Raw genomic sequence first — 16,705 nt, 5'->3', positions numbered from 1 at the left:
CCACCAGGGCCCGGCCAGCCTGGCTGTGATACATGGCAGCGCTCTGACTGCTCAGAACTGTAAATCTGCGGTCTCCTCTCACAAACAGTTTATGCCAATAGGAAACGCTTGTTTCCCCAGATGTAACACTAGCTTTTTTTCGCATGATTTGCCCCTGTTTAGCGTCAGTTTACTGTAGGCTTTCAAAGTGACATTATGGCGAGTTCTAACTCTTCCGAGTCAGTGCGAGCGGCCGACAGGAACGAGAATAAAGTAACGGGCGTAAGGCAGAATAAAAAGCGTGCCGCGGTGATCTTTTGGGAAGTAATATGATTGAAAATAATGTAATATACATGTTTTTAGCTATGAAAATTGAAATGTTTGTTGAGTGACGGGAAGACCACTGCCACGCTGCATGTCAGCCGTATGCTCCGTTGAATTTAGCCTTATTTTCAGTGCTTATTGTACAAATACGGATTCCAAACTACCTGTACGTTGTAGTATAAAGTTTACTGTGACAGAATGAGGCTGAGCTAGAGGGGAAACCGGGATGCTGGAGGTGTGAAAGTGAAGATTTTGTTACCCAAATTTGCAAGTCTCCACAAGTCCTTGGGTAGTCCACGAAGGCTCAACACCTATCTCTGGAGAAAGCTGAATGTAAGTACTATCTGCCATACCAAGTACAATGTTCTAGGGTTAATCTCTGATTTTTGGCTAATATTTTCCTACAGGTACTCAAACAGCGATACAACCCCGAAACCCGGAGGGGGTCGGCTGTCAATGGCCACGCATTAAGGGTTAAGGTGCTGTTCCCTCACATGCTGACCGGGTACGCCGCATGTTGAGCGAGGTGCATGCCAGGTTAGACTTCCCCTGCTAAGAACCCTCACGCCTAAGTTTCCTGGTTAATAAGGTAAATAGTATACTTTTTGTACCATACGTACTAATTGCTAAGCAGAGAGAGAGAGAAATGATACTTTTGATGCTCCACCTTGACTGTTTTCGCAGGTGCAGCACTGTCGTGCAGATTAGCTGGTCGTCCTTGTCGCATGCTGCCGCCCCTTCTTTTCTGCCTTGTTGTCATTATTTATTATATAATTGTATTACATGCTTTTACACATAGGTACAGTTACACCACAACTGTCACACCTACACCATGTATTACATACATTACGCTACATAACAATTAGTTCTTAACATAAATGTAGCGAACTTTTCCCTCAGTTTGACCTAAATACAGGATTTTTCACTGTCGTCATGGAATTTTTCCCCCAAGTTTGCTTCTATTAACGTAAATACGAGTTTTTTTTTCGCTCACTGGTGACTGCGACTTTCTCCTGTAGCAGGATAGCACACACACACCACAGTGTGAATCTTGTGTGACTGAGAGTTAGAAATTATATGTATGTATATTGAAATCTTTTTTCTGAAGAAAAAAGGATTTGATTTTCATGGGGCGTAATGTCACGAGTCGGCTAGTGACATTGGCTTTTGTGGGAAACCGCGAACTCTAATCGTTCAGTTAACCGCTCACTCAGTTGGGAGTGGTTTTCAGACAATTTTTCAGTGTGTCATAAATGATCGTCTTTGTGGAAGACATTAGCGCTTCCGCTGAGCGATTTGCTTTTGGGGCATTTCGCTCATTCTAGCCGTTAATAAGGTGGCCACAGTACTTGCCTCCTTCCCACGAGTTAGTCAGTTGAGGTTTGAGCGCCACGAAACCAGGTTGGGCAAGAGTGTAGTGCCGCCGTTCCTGATTTCCACGTAGTGTGATAGGCGAGAGACAGTGAGTGCAGTATTCTTCCTCAGTAACGACACCCAGTCATCTGTTTAGTCCACTCTTTGACCAGTATTTTCTTTTCGTTTTCCTAGACTTAAGAGTTTAGTTAAGGTGCCGTTCCCTCACATGCCGGCCGGGTGCGCCGCATGTTGTTTTCCTAGGTTTAAGAATTTAGCTTTTGAGTGAGTGAGTGCAATCTCTTTATTTTGAATTCATTTTGAAATATAACGTTAAATTTATTTCTTTGTAATTAATAAATTTAACAGTTCTTTTTCTCGAGCTTAGTATAATGTAAACTAGTGTTTCATTTCTCCATAACTAAGCTTATTTCCTTTATAACTTCTAGCTTGCATAAACGCTTTGCTATTCATAATTGGTACTTGGGCCAGTCTTGTTGTATTAAGCTTAAAATCCGTTGTGCCTTCTAGGAGTTAACGCATCAGCAAGAACCTGATATCATTAATAGTATTAGTTATTTATTGTCAGGGGTGAAGTCACTTTCTCCAGAGTCTAACAGTACTAATAAACAGCAATTGTGAGGAATTGATCTCTGCTGTGTACTGTTGAGAAAGTTTATAAATTCTCGTTCTTAGAGAATCGGCGAAGCAACCCAGCATAAAGTAATCATTGCTTGATTTGGCAAGACAATTCATTGTACTGCTCTTTAGTATTATTGAACATTATCATTTAAAATTGCATTTATTTTAAAAACCCCGTGACAATTGGCGACCTTATTCCAGTATATTAACTCCTAGCTCTAAAGCTATTCACGAGATAATACTCACTCGTTCATATTTAGGTATTTATCATTAAAGTCTATAGGCAGTACCTTACTGGTGAATTATTGATTTATTTTTATTAATTTACATAATAGTTTTGACAGTCAGTTGTTTGTTTAATTTTCTTTCTTTACCAGTTTAATTAGATAGAACTGGTCACCACTAACCCTGTGCCTATTTTCTTTATTTTTGATTATTGGCATTTCTCTTTGCAAAAAATCGCAGTCAGTACTGAGTCGGTAGTTTATTAGATTGAGTTAGCATCATGTCGACCAGCGTCTATGTGCAGGAAGCTAAAGATATGGGCCTCACTGACCCAGAAAAAATTCAAAGCTACGTCCTCTCACGGTTTAATTACGAGCAAGAACGTGAGAAAGATGCTCGTGAAGAGTGTAGAATCCAACGTGAACACGAGCGAGAACACCGCGAATACAAGAGAGAACAACGCGAACATGAACAAAAACAACGCAAACTCGAGTTAGAACAAGAGCGACAAAACGAACACGAGCAAAAACAACACGAACTCGAGCTAGAACATGAGCGAGAACAGCGTGAGGAACGAGAGAGAACGTCAATACGAGTTACAACAACGCGAGAGAGAACGAGAACACGAACGTACCGAGCGAAAGGTACGCGAAAAACATGAATTTGAAATGCTGAAGCTCAAGCGAGATTCAGTGGCTTCAGACACATCTGGTGCAGTTGGTCCAAGCTCCACGAGCGTTCTCCCTGCACATGTTATGGCGACCCCACACATCAAGCTTCCCCCATACAAAGATGGTGAGCGAATCGAGCCATACATAGCTCGTTTTGAAGACATGGCTCAACTGTACCAGCTGGATGATGCAGCTAAGCGGCTTCAGTTTCTTAGCCTGTTTGAGGGCCCTGCCCTCGATATTCTCCACAGAATTCGTGGAGACAATCTCACGTATGAGATGATGAAGGCCGCACTCGTCAAAGCGTACGGTCTCACAGTTGACGACTCCAAGAGTCAATTCATGAGGGCACGTTTACAGGATAAAGAGACTGCAGTTCAATTTCTTGACTGGCTTACTGCTTCCTTAGATGAGTGGATGGAGAAAGATGAAACTCCTTCCACGCATGAGGGGATAATTGACCTTATGCTGCTGTGCGCAGCTAGAAAAGTTATGGCCTACTGAACTTATGGCTCAACTTAAGATCTGCCAGGTAAGAGATGCCAGCCAAATGGTGAAGAAGGCTGACGCATTCTTTACTGCATACGGGTATCAAACTCGTAAGCACTATACCTGGAACAGGAAAGCTGATAAATCTGGGAAACCGTCTAAGACTGAACCCCAGCAACAAGGCCATTATCAGAATAATGGCCAAGGTCCAAAACCACAGAAGAAGGACCAGGGCCTAAACACTCAGAAACCTGAGTGGAAGCGGTACAACAGGTACCCTAATCAGCAGCAGTATCAGCCACGCAACCGACCGTCGGGACTGTCCTTTTCACCACCAGCTCAAGTGAATAGAAGGCAGGAGGCGAACGCAGCCTTCATTCCTCAGCAACAGCACGGTGGTCACGTCCCTATCAGTACGGGTACTCCCCCACACTTCACTAAAGAAAACGCGATCAGCCCGGCGGAATAAGCCCCGCCTTCCTGATGACGTCACAGCCAGCTTCAGCCAATCATGTCGTTTCCCGCGCGAGTAGAGCGAAGGAGCCTTCAGATGTGACACAACAATACATTGTATTACAACTTTCAAATTATATTGATTTATATTTACTTTCCTCAATCATCTCTTGATATCAACTACAACGATTTGTAATAACTATATAGGACTGGTATACCTGACCGCTTACAGGTGATCGGAATTACTGATTTAGAGTCGGAGATCATAATGACTTATATTTTTAATTTCTCCACTAACATCGTCTTTTTGAGTGTTAATATTATGAATTAAACTTTTTGCCTGTCCTATGAACGAACTTTATCAATCAGTTGGTTAATTCCTACAATATTCACTGTCTATGACTAAATATACTAAATGTCTTATTTTATACTTCTCTATCTTGTTTCTAGGTTCAACACACACACACACACACACACACACACACACACACACACGTTCTCATCCATACATAATTTCTTGATGCTACAGTTTCATGATAATTTACATTCGATGTTGTACCCAATTATTTTTCCATGTCCTTTCTGTGTTGGTTGTTATATTATTGTGCGTTTAGTATAACACATTGTATGGCCTTACGTGTATCCTGTAATCTTCACGTTGAATTCTTAAATATCAACACATACTTGTGGAACTAACATTCTGCTTTTCTGCACAATGTGCGCTTGATGAAATTATAATCCCCCCCCCCTTCCCCAGTGTGAGTTATGGCCCATTTTGCTGTCATTGCTTGACGTTGCCCAGGGTGCACCGCGAGGAGGCGGGCCACGTTTACACCCCATTTTTTTTTTTTTTTACATCAAAACTATATACACTGCCATGGATGTAATCTGGTCTTAATCTTCATCACTTTCGACACTACTTTCATCAGATGATAGTAAATCAACTGTGAATGATTCATATAGGTGCTCATAAGCAACATCTTTTTTTCGATAATCTCCTTCAATTTTATGTACATGATCAATGCATTTTTGCCAATTTTCCTTCGTTACCTCTTCAATGGCTTGCCTGGTTATATTCTCAACATTTTTCATATTTTGATTACTGTTGGAGTTCCGCTTACTGATTTTATCTTTTATTTGAGCCCAGATTAATTCAATTGGGTTGAACTGGCAGTAATACGGTGGCAACCTCAAAATTCTGTGTCCTGCTGTAGAAGCGAGTTCATCAATTTCATATTGCTGAAATCTTTTCTTGTGTATCTTTACTATCTGTAGCAGTTCAGGTCTTGAGTGAGTGGGATCATGTTCGATGGAATTTTCTTGTAGCCACTTGATTATTTCGGGCTTCCGTGCCTGACTTGTGGGTGCTTTGTTAAGTTGCTTTGAATGGTAAGGGGCACTGTCCATCACTATTAGTGATTTAGATGGAATATTAGGAAGCAGTTGATGGAGGAACCAGTCTTTAAATGTGTCATGGTTCATAGAATCATGATAGTCTCCTTTATTCCCATGCTTTGACCTGAACATCAGAAGTGCACCTGGGACAGAGCCGTCAGCTCCTCCTGCATGGACAATAATGAAACGTGCTCCTTTGCCACTTTTAAGTCTGGGTCCAACTGCACCATCCTTGGTTGTCCAGCATCGTTCAACGCTCGCATTTTGATTTACCCAGGTTTCATCCACAAAAATTTCAGGTCTTGGCTGGTCACTTCTTCTGTTCCTTTCTATTTCTCTAAGGTACTTGTTTCTTTCAGCAACGATGTCATCTCTTTCCATGAGTAAAGCTCTGCTGCTGTTGTGCTTCTTATACCTAAATCCAAGATCTTTGACAAGTATCCTTAGAGAAGTTTGTCCTCCAGCAAATGAAACTGGTGGCTCCTTCACTTTTTCGTGTAGAAGTTCCATGGTTGGTAGCTCACCTCTTTCGTAAAAGGCCAAGATTTCTCTTCTAATCACATCTCTGGCAAAGTCATCCACGACATCAAATACAGGGCAAACTCTTTTCTGATATACTGGTGATGAAATTACTCCCGTTTCACTTAACCTTCCCTGACGTCTGATTCGGCTGACAGAACGGCAGCTGACTTGTGTAGCTTCTGCTGTCTTCTTCTCAACTTCTGCAATGTGGTCGTAATTCTCATGCATTCGGAAGTACTTAAAGACATTCAGTATAATATTTCTAGCTTGGCTACCAAGCCTGGGAGGCCTAGAGGGTGTCTTAGGAGCTTGCGCATCTGCCATCTCCGTGCGCTAATGTGTCTCGAGTTTGACAGCCAGTGACAGGTGCAACGGACATCTCGTTAAACTCCCCGCCGAACATACATTGGATATGTCAGGCTAAATATTTGCTATCTCCAAATGTGGGCATAAAATTTGGCTCTTCCTTTTATCATTAAGCCTTCATAGTAGATTTATTGATTATAAATACCAATATTTTTTCAATAAAACTGACAGGCACTACTTGACGAGGGAAGTACCGAGAAATTAAAAATATAAGTCATTATAATCTCCGACTCTAAATCAGTAATTCCGATCACCTGTAAGCGGTCAGGTATACCAGTCCTATATAGTTATTACAAATCGTTGTAGTTGATATCAAGAGATGATTGAGGAAAGTAAATATAAATCAATATAATTTGAAAGTTGTAATACAATGTATTGTTGTGTCACATCTGAAGGCTCCTTCGCTCTGCTCGCGCGGGAAACGACATGATTGGCTGAAGCTGGCTGTGACGTCATCAGGAAGGCGGGGCTTATTCCGCCTGGGATGATCGCGAGAAGAATAGTCCCACAGTGACAGTGAACCCCCCTCCACAGATGGCCAATGCTCCATCTCCCCAGGCAGTGAGTACGACCCCTCAAGTATCTAGTTCACAAGGCACCATGTTTGCCACATCATTTATTCAGCAGCCTCATGAGTGGCTAGCTGCTTCCTCCACAAGCCCTCCCACAGATGACAGTGCCTTCCTTGTTCAACCAGGGTTTGTGGGAGACATCCCTGTGAAGGTCATGAGAGACAACGGGTCCTCAGGTTGCTCTGTCAAGAAGAGTCTAGTTCGGCCTGAGCAGTACACAGGTCGACAGATCCATCCAAACCTTATTGATGGATCAGTGAGATTCTTCCCGGAGGCATGTATCCAGGTGGTATCTCCATTTTACACTGGTACGACAGTCCCAGTTGTCATGCCACAACCTTTATTTGACCTAATCATAGGCAATATTCCCGGTGCCAAGCATAGTTTCACCAAAGATGATGCTACTCAGACTTCGGCTGCAGAAACACGAGCCATGACTGAGGCTCCAGATTGTGTCACCCCAGTGACCATTGAATCGCCGCAAGATCTGATGTGTAACCAACTTGTTGTTCAAGAACAACATTCTGACCCGACACTTGCTGCCATGCGAAAGGGACAAAAGGGTAGACTGAAAAAGTATTCACGGCGAGGTCGAGCCAAATTCTTTCGTAAACAAGGACGGCTCTACCGTGAGTCACGAACATCTGAGGGCGAGGTTCGACTGCAGTTTGTCGTTCCCGCCAAGTACCGCCAAGCAGTGTTAGAATGGGGTCATTGTTCAGCCTCAGGAGGTCACATGGGCAAAAGGAGAACCCAGGGCCGTATCCGAGCTGACTTTCTCTGGCCAGGGATGGGACGAGACATAGATAGTTTTGCTCGTTCCTGCAATGTATGTCCACGTACCACTAATCAGGGACATGTCCTTCCTGCACCGTTTGTAACCACACCCAGAATCTCTGAGTCAGTTGAGAGACAGGGTAGTGGTGAACTGGGTGCAGACCTCACCTCTCGCCCATTGGCCCCACAGGACACATCATGTCCAGGGTCTGTACATACATATGTACTGTAAGTTAAGGGGGAAGTTTGAGAACCCTGCAGAGACAGTCCGAGGCTGTGTATGAATTACCTTGTGGAACGTCTCGAGCTATGGGCCTCTCTGAGGATTCCCAGAAAATAAACAATATCCACACGAGTGTTCACACCCACGGTGGGTGTTAAAACGTGACCTACCCGAGATTGCGTAGCGATTCTCAACTTCCTGTTATTAGTCGTAAGTGTAGAGTTAGCTAACCAGTAAACTGGGTTCCATTAGCGAATCGCAGCGTTTGATGTCCTGCACAAACGCTCAGTCTTTTCACTAATTAAGTTTAGGGTTTAACCATTAAACTGGGTGATGGGATGTTGTTAAGGTGCTGTTCCCTCACATGCCGGCCGGGTGCGCCGCATGTTGAACCCTCACGCCAGCTTCTGGGGACTGAGTGATGGGATGTTGTTCATGTGCTGTTCCCTCACACGCCAGCCGGGTGCGTCGCATGTTGAACGAGGTGGATGCCAGGTTAGAGCTTCCCCTAAACTGGGTGATGGGATGTTGTTAACTCCTTAAACGCGGATCGTCGCGTTTGCGACGCTCGCCAAAAAGGACATAACGGCGGAGCGTCGCGTTTGCAATTCGAGTTAATTTTGAATGAACGTGGGCAAGGATGTTCCACCTGGTATTGTCTATCAGTACCACCACCCTTTAGCTACAATTAGCATACTTTACCTTTGTACTACTGACCTCCGTTGTTGGCAAGTATCGCATTTTCCCCCCTCCCCCCCACCACGGCCCGGCCAGCCTGGCTGTGATACATGGCAGCGCTCTGACTGCTCAGAACTGTAAATCTGCGCTCACCTCTCACAAACAGTTGATGCTAATAGGAAACGCTTGTTTCCCCAGTTGTAACTACCTTTTTTTCGCACGGTTTTCCCCTGTTTAGCGTCAGTTTACTGCAGGCTTTCAAAGTGACATTATGGCGAGTTCTAACTCTTCCGAGTCAGTGCGAGCGGCCGACAGGAACGAGAATAGTTACGGGCGTAAGGCAAAATAAAAAGCGTGCCGCGGTGATATTTTGGGAAGTAATATGATTAAAAATAATGTATTATACATGTTTTTAGCTGTCAAAATGGAAATGTTTCTTGAGTGACAAGAAGACCACCACCACGCTGCATGTTGGCCGTATGCTCCGTTGAATTTAGTTTTATTTTCAGTGCTTATTGTACAAATACGGATTCCAAACTACCTGCACGTTGTAGTACAAAGTTTACTTTGACAGAATGAGGCTGTGGTAGAGGGGAAACCAGGTTGCTGGAGGTGTGAAAGTGAAAATTTCGTTACCCAAATTTGCAAGTCTCCACAAGTCCTTGGGTAGTCCAAGAAGGCTCAACACCTGTCTCTGGAGAAAGCTGAATGTAAGTACTAACTGCCATACCAAGTACAATGTTCTAGGGTTAATCTATGATTTTTGGCTAATATTTTCGTACAGGTACTCAGACCACGAAACAACCCCGCCACCCGGAGGGGGTCGGCTGTCCATGGCCACGCATTACGGGCTAAGGTGCTGTTCCCTCACATGCTGACCGGGTGCGTCACATGTTGAGCGAGGTGCATGCCAGGTTAGACTTCCCCTGCTAAGAACCCTCACGCCTACGTTTCCTGGTTAATAATGTAAATAGTATACTTTTTGTAACATAAGTACTGATTACTAAGCAAAGAGAGAGAGAAATGATACTTTTGATGCTCCACCTTGATTGTTTTCGCAAGTGCAGCATTGCGTGCAGATTAGCTGGTCGTCCCTGTCGCATGCTGCCGCCCCTTCTTTTCTGCCTTGTTTTCATTATTTATTATATATTTGTATTACATGATTTTACACGTAGGTACAGTTACACCACAACTGTCACACCTACACCGTGTATTACATACATTACGCTACATAACAATTAGATGTTAACATAAATGTAGCGAACTTTTCCCTCAGTTTGACCTAAGTACAGGATTTTTCACTGTCGTCATGGTGTTTTTCCCCCCAAGTTTGCTTCTATTAACGTAAATACGAGTTTTTTTCGCTCACTGGTGACTGCGAGTTTCTCCTGTAGCAGGATAGCACACACACACCACAGTGTGAATCTTGTGTGACTTGAGTTAGGAATTATTTGTATGTATATTGAAATCTTTTTCTGAAGAAAAAATGATTTGATTTTCATGGGGCGTAATGTCACGAGTCGGCTAGTGACATTGGCCTTTGTGGGAAACTGCGAACTCTAATCGTTCAGTTAACCGCTCACTCAGTTGGGAGTGGTTTTCAGACAATTTTCCAATGTGTCATAAATGATCGTCTTTGTGGAAGACATTAGCGCTTCCGCTGAGCGATTTGTTTTTGGCGCGTTTCGCTCATTCTAGCCGTTAATAAGGCGGCCACAGTACTTGCTTCCTTCCCACGACTTAGTCAGTTGAGGTTTGAGCGCCACGAAACCAGGTTGGGCCAGACCGTAGTACCTCCGTTCCTGATTTCCACGTAGTGTGATAGGCGAGAGACAGCGAGTGCAGTGTTCTTCCTCAGTAACGACACCCAGTCATCTGTATAGTCCACTCTTTGACCAGTATTTTCTTTTCGTTTTCCTAGACTTAAGAGTATAGTTAAGGTGCTGTTCCCTCACATTCCAGCCGGGTGCGCCGCATGTTGTTTTCCTAGGTTTAAGAATTTACCTTTTGAGTGAGTGAGTGCAATCTCTTTATTTTGAATTCATTTTGAAATGTAACGTTAAATTTATTTCCTTGTAATTAATAAATTTAACAGTTCTTTTTCTCGAGCTTAATGTAATGTAAACTCGTGTTTCATTTCTCAATAACTAAGCTTATTTCCTTTATAGCTCCTAGCTTGCATAAACGCTTTCCTATTCATAACTGGTACTTGGGCCAGTCTTGTTGTATTAAGCTTAAAATCCGTTGTGCCTTCTAGGAGTTAACGCATCAGCAAGAACCTGATATCATTAATAGTATTAGTTATTTATTGTCAGGGGTGAAGTCACTTTCTCCAGAGTCTAACAGTACTAATAAACAGCAATTGTGAGGAATTGATCTTTGCTGTGTACTGTTGAGAATGTTTATAAATTCTCGTTCTTAGAGAATCAGCGAAGCAACCCAGCATAAAGTAATCATTGCTAGATTTAGCATGACAATTCATTATACTGCTCTTTAGTATTATTGAACCTTATCATTCAATATTGCATTTATTTTAAAAACCCCGAGACAATTGGCGACCTTATTCCAGGATATTAACTCCTAGCTCTAAAGCTATTCACGAGATAATACTCACTCGTTCATATTTAGGTATTTATCATTAAAGTCTATAGGCAGTACCTTACTGGTGATTATTGATTCATTTTTATTAATTTACATAATAGTTTTGACAGTCAGTTGTTTGTTTAATTTTCTTTCTTTACCAGTTTAATTAGATAGAACTGGTCACCACTAACCTGTGCCTATTTTCTTTATTTTTGATTATTGGCATTTCTCTTTGCAAAAAAAAATTGCAGTCAGTACTGAGTCGCTAGTTTATTAGATTGAGTTAGCATCATGTCTACCAGCGTCTATGTACAGGAAGCTAAAGATATGGGCCTCACTGACCCAGAAAAAATTCAAAGCTACGTCCTCTCACGGTTTAATTACGAGCAAGAACGTGAGAAAGATGCTAGTGAAGAGTTTAGAATCCAACGTGAACACGAGCGAGAACACCGCGAATACGAGCGAGAACAGCGCGAACTCGAACAAAAACAACAAGAACTCGAGTTAGAACAAGAGCGACAACAACACGAACACGAGCAAAAACAACGCGAACTCGAGCTAGAACATGAGCGAGAACAGCGTGAGGAATGAGAGAGAGAACGTCAATACGAGTTACAACAACGTGAGAGAGAACGAGTACACGAACGTGCCGAGCGAAAGGTACGCAAAAAACATGAATTTGAAATGCTGAAGCTCAAGCGAGATTCATTGGCTTCAGACACATCTGGTGCAGTTGGTCCAAGCTCCACGAGCGTTCTCCCTGCACATGTTATGGCGACCCCACACATCAAGCTTCCCCCATACAAAGATGGTGAGCGAATCGAGCCATACATAGCTCGTTTTGAAGACATGGCTCAACTGTACCAGCTGGATGATGCAGCTAAGCGGCTTCAGTTTCTTAGCCTGTTTGAGGGCCCTGCCCTCGATATTCTCCACAGAATTCGTGGAGACAATCTCACGTATGAGATGATGAAGGCCGCACTCGTCAAAGCGTACGGTCTCACAGTTGACGACGCCAAGAGTCAGTTCATGAGGGCACGTTTACAGGATAAAGAGACTGCAGTTCAGTTTCTTGACCGGCTTACTGCTTACTTAGATGAGTGGATGGAGAAAGATGAAACTCCTTCCACGCATGATGGGATAATTGACCTTATGCTGCGCATCCAGCTACAAAAGTTGTGGCCTACTGAACTTATGGCTCAACTTAAGATCTGCCAGGTAAGAGATGCCAGCCAAATGGTGAAGAAGGCTGACGCATTCTTTACTGCATACGGGTATCAAACTCGTAAGCACCATACCTGGAACAGGAAAGCTGATAAATCTGGGAAACCGTCTCAGACTGAACCCCAGCAACAAGGCCATTCTCAGAATAATGGCCAAGGTCCAAAACCACAGAAGAAGGACCAGGGCCTAAACACTCAGAAACCTGAGTGGAAGCGGTACAACAGGTACCCTAATCAGCAGCAGTATCAGCCACGCAACCGACCGTCGGGACTGTCCTTTTCACCACCAGCTCAAGTGAATAGAAGGCAGGAGGCGAACGGAGCCTTCATTCCTCAGCAGCAGCACGGTGGTCACGTCCCTATCAGTACGGGTACTCCCCCACACTTCACTAGTCCCACAGTGACAGTGAACCCCCCTCCACAGATGGCCAATGCTCCATCTCCCCAGGCAGTGAGTACGACCCCTCAAGTATCTAGTTCACAAGGCACCATGTTTGCCACATCATTTATTCAGCAGCCTCATGAGTGGCTAGCTGCTTCCTCCACAAGCCCTCCCACAGGTGACAGTGCCTTCCTTGTTCAGCCAGGGTTTGTGGGAGACATCCCTGTGAAGGTCATGAGAGACAACGGGTCCTCAGGTTGCTCTGTCAAGAAGAGTCTAGTTCGGCCTGAGCAGTACACAGGTCGACAGATCCATCCAAACCTTATTGATGGATCAGTGAGATTGTTCCCTGAGGCATGTATCCAGGTGGTATCTCCATTTTACACTGGTACGACAGTCGCAGTTGTCATGCCACAACCTTTATTTGACCTAATCATAGGCAATATTCCCGGTGCCAAGCATAGTTGCACCAAAGATGACGCTACTCAGACTTCGGCTGCAGAAACACGAGCCATGACTGAGGCTCCAGATTGTGTCACCCCAGTGACCATTGAATCGCCGCAAGATCTGATGTGTAGCCAACTTGTTGTTCAAGAACAATATTCTGACCCGACACTTGCTGCCGTGCGAAAGAGACAAAAGGGTAGAGTGAAAAAGTATTCACGGCGAGGTCGAGCCAAGTTCCTTCGTAAACAAGGACGGCTCTACCGTGAGTCACGAAACTCTGAGGGTGAGGTTCGACTGCAGTTTGTCGTTCCTGCCAAGTACCGCCAAGCAGTGTTAGAATGGGGTCATTGTTCAGCCTCAGGAGGTCACATGGGCAAAAGGAGAACCCAGGGCCGTATCCGAGCTGACTTTCTCTGGCCAGGGATGGGACGAGACATAGATAGTTTTGTTCGTTCCTGCAATGTATGTCCACGTACCACTAATCAGGGACATGTCCTTCCTGCACCGTTTGTAACCACACCCGTAATCTCTGAGTCAGTTGAGAGACAGGGTAGTGGTGAACTGGGTGCAGACCTGACCTCTCGCCCATTGGCCCCACAGGACACATCATGTCCAGGGCCTGTACATACATATGTACCGTAAGTTAAGGGGGAAGTTTGAGAACCCTGCAGGGACAGTCCGAGGCTGTGTATGAATTACCTTGTGGAACGTCTCGAGCTATGGGCCTCTCTGAGGATTCCCAGAAAATGCACAATGTCCACATGAGTGTTCACACCCACGGTGGGTGTTAAAACGTGACCTGCTCGAGATTGCGTAGCGATTCTCAGCTTCCTGTTATTAGTCGTAAGTGTAGAGTTAGCTAACCAGTAAACTGGGTTCCATTAGCGAATCGCAGCGTTTGATGTCCTGCACAAACACTCAGTCTTTTCGCTAATTAAGTTTAGGGTTTAACCATTAAACTGGGTGATGGGATGTTGTTAAGGTGCTGTTCCCTCAAATGCCAGCCGGGTGCGCCGCATGTTGAACCCTCACGCCAGCTTCTGGGGACTGGGTGATGGGATGTTGTTAAGGTGCTGTTCCCTCACACGCCAGGCGAGTGCATCGCATGTTGAACGAGGTAGATGCCAGGTTAGAGTTTTCCCTAAACTGGGTGATGGGATGTTGTTAACTCCTTAAACGCGGATTGTCGCGTTTCCGACGCTCGTCAAAAAGGACATAACGGCGGAGCGTCGCGTTTGCGATTCGAGTTAATTTTGAATAAACGTGGGCAAGGATGTTCCAGCTGGTATTGTCTATCAGTACCACCACCCTTTAGCTACAATTAGCATACTTTACCTTTGTACTACTGACCTCCGTTGTTGCCAAGTATCGCGTTTTCCCCCCCTCCCCCCCCACCAGGGCCCGGCCAGCCTGGCTGTGATACATGGCAGCGCTCTGACTGCTCAGAACTGTAAATCTGTGCTCTCCTCTCACAAACAGTTTATGCTAATAGGAAACGCTTGTTTCCCCAGTTGTAACACTAGCTTTTTTTCGCATGATTTGCCCCTGTTTGGCGTCAGTTTACTGTAGGCTTTCAAAGTGACATTATGGCGAGTTCCAACTCTTCCGAGTCAGTGCGAGCGGCCGACAGGAACGAGAATAAAGTAACGGGCATAAGGCAGAATAAAAAGCGTGCCGCGGTGATCTTTTGGGAAGTAATATGATTGAAAATAATGTAGTATACATGTTTTCAGCTGTGAAAATGGAAATGTTTGTTGAGTGACGGGAAGACCACCGCCACACTGCATGTCAGCCGTATCCTCCGTTGAAATTAGCCTTATTTTCAGTGCTTATTGTACAAATACGGATTCCAAACTACCTGTCCGTTGTAGTATAAAGTTTACTGTGACAGAATGAGGCTGAGCTAGAGGGGAAACCGGGATGCTGGAGGTGTGAAAGTGAAGATTTTGTTACCCAAATTTGCAAGTCTCCACAAGTCCTTGGGTAGTCCACGAAGGCTCAACACCTATCTCTGGAGAAAGCTGAATGTAAGTACTATCTGCCATACCAAGTACAATGTTCTAGGGTTAATCTCTGATTTTTGGCTAATATTTTCCTACAGGTACTCAGACCACGATACAACCCCGAAACCCGGAGGAGGTTGGCTGTCAATGGCCGCGCGTTAAGGGTTAAGGTGCTGTTCCCTCACATGCTGACCGGGTGCGCCGCATGTTGAGCGAGGTGCATGCCAGGTTAAACTTCCCCTGCTAAGAACCCTCACGCCTACGTTTCCTGGTTAATAATGTAAATAGTATACTTTTTGTACCATAACTACTAATTGCTAAGCAGAGAGAGAGAGAAATGATACTTTTGATGCTCCACCTTGACTGTTTTCGCAGGTGCAGCACTGTCGTGCAGATTAGCTGGTCGTCCTTGTCGCATGCTGCCGCCCCTTCTTTTCTGCCTTGTTGTCATTATTTATTATATAATTGTATTACATGCTTTTACACATAGGTACAGTTACACCACAACTGTCACACCTACACCATGTATTACATACATTACGCTACATAACAATTAGTTGTTAACATAAATGTAGCGAACTTTTCCCTCAGTTTGACCTAAGTACAGGATTTTTCACTGTCGTCATGGAATTTTTCCCCCAAGTTTGCTTCTATTAACGTAAATACGAGGTTTTTTTCGCTCACTGGTGACTGCGACTTTCTCCTGTAGCAGGATAGCACACACACACCACAGTGTGAATCTTGTGTGACTGAGTAAGGAATTATATGTATGTATATTGAAATCTTTTTTCTGAAGAAAAAAGGATTTGATTTTCATGGGGCGTAATGTCACGAGTCGGCTAGTGACATTGGCTTTTGTGGGAAACCGCGAACTCTAATCGTTCAGTTAACCGCTCACTCAGTTGGGAGTGGTTTTCAGACAATTTTCCAGTGTGTCATAAATGATCGTCTTTGTGGAAGACATTAGCGCTTCCGCTGAGCGATTTGCTTTTGGCGCATTTCGCTCATTCTAGCCGTTAATAAGGTGGCCACAGTACTTGCCTCCTTCCCACGAGTTAGTCAGTTGAGGTTTGAGCGCCACGAAACCAGGTTGGGCAAGAGTGTAGTGCCGCCGTTCCTGATTTCCACGTAGTGTGATAGGCGAGAGACAGTGAGTGCAGTGTTCTTCCTCAGTAACGACACCCAGTCATCTGTTTAGTCCACTCTTTGACCAGTATTTTCTTATCGTTTTCATAGACTTAAGAGTTTAGTTAAGGTGCTGTTCCCTCACATGCCGGCCGAGTGCGCCGCATGTTGTTTTCCTAGGTTTAAGAATTTAGCTTTTGAGTGAGTGAGTGCAATCTCTTTATTTTGAATTCATTTTGAAATATAACGTTAAATTTATTTCTTTGTAATTAA

The 16,705-nt window shown here is 44.2% G+C and overlaps 1 protein-coding gene across 1 annotated transcript; it reads right to left on the bottom strand.

The window, feature by feature from the left end:
• Nucleotides 1–5,030: 5,030 nt before the first annotated feature.
• Nucleotides 5,031–6,377, bottom strand: LOC145407482 (uncharacterized). The gene has a single exon (XM_080278411.1). The coding sequence runs from the start codon at nucleotides 6,375–6,377 to the stop codon at nucleotides 5,031–5,033; it is 1,347 nt and encodes a 448-aa protein (XP_080134537.1).
• Between the last annotated feature and the right edge of the window lie 10,328 nt (nucleotides 6,378–16,705).

This window comes from Coenobita brevimanus, chromosome 73, assembly GCF_032717465.1.
Source record: "Coenobita brevimanus isolate Jiangsu-jjx chromosome 73, ASM3271746v2, whole genome shotgun sequence".
NCBI lineage: Eukaryota > Metazoa > Arthropoda > Malacostraca > Decapoda > Coenobitidae > Coenobita > Coenobita brevimanus.
Note: the sequence above shows the minus strand (reverse complement) of the source record. Positions and strands in the feature narration are given on the sequence as shown.

Coding starts and splice junctions, on each gene's coding strand:
- LOC145407482 (XM_080278411.1), bottom strand. CDS start 6,377: ATGGCAGATGCGCAAGCTCCTAAGACACCCTCTAGGCCTCCCAGGCTT.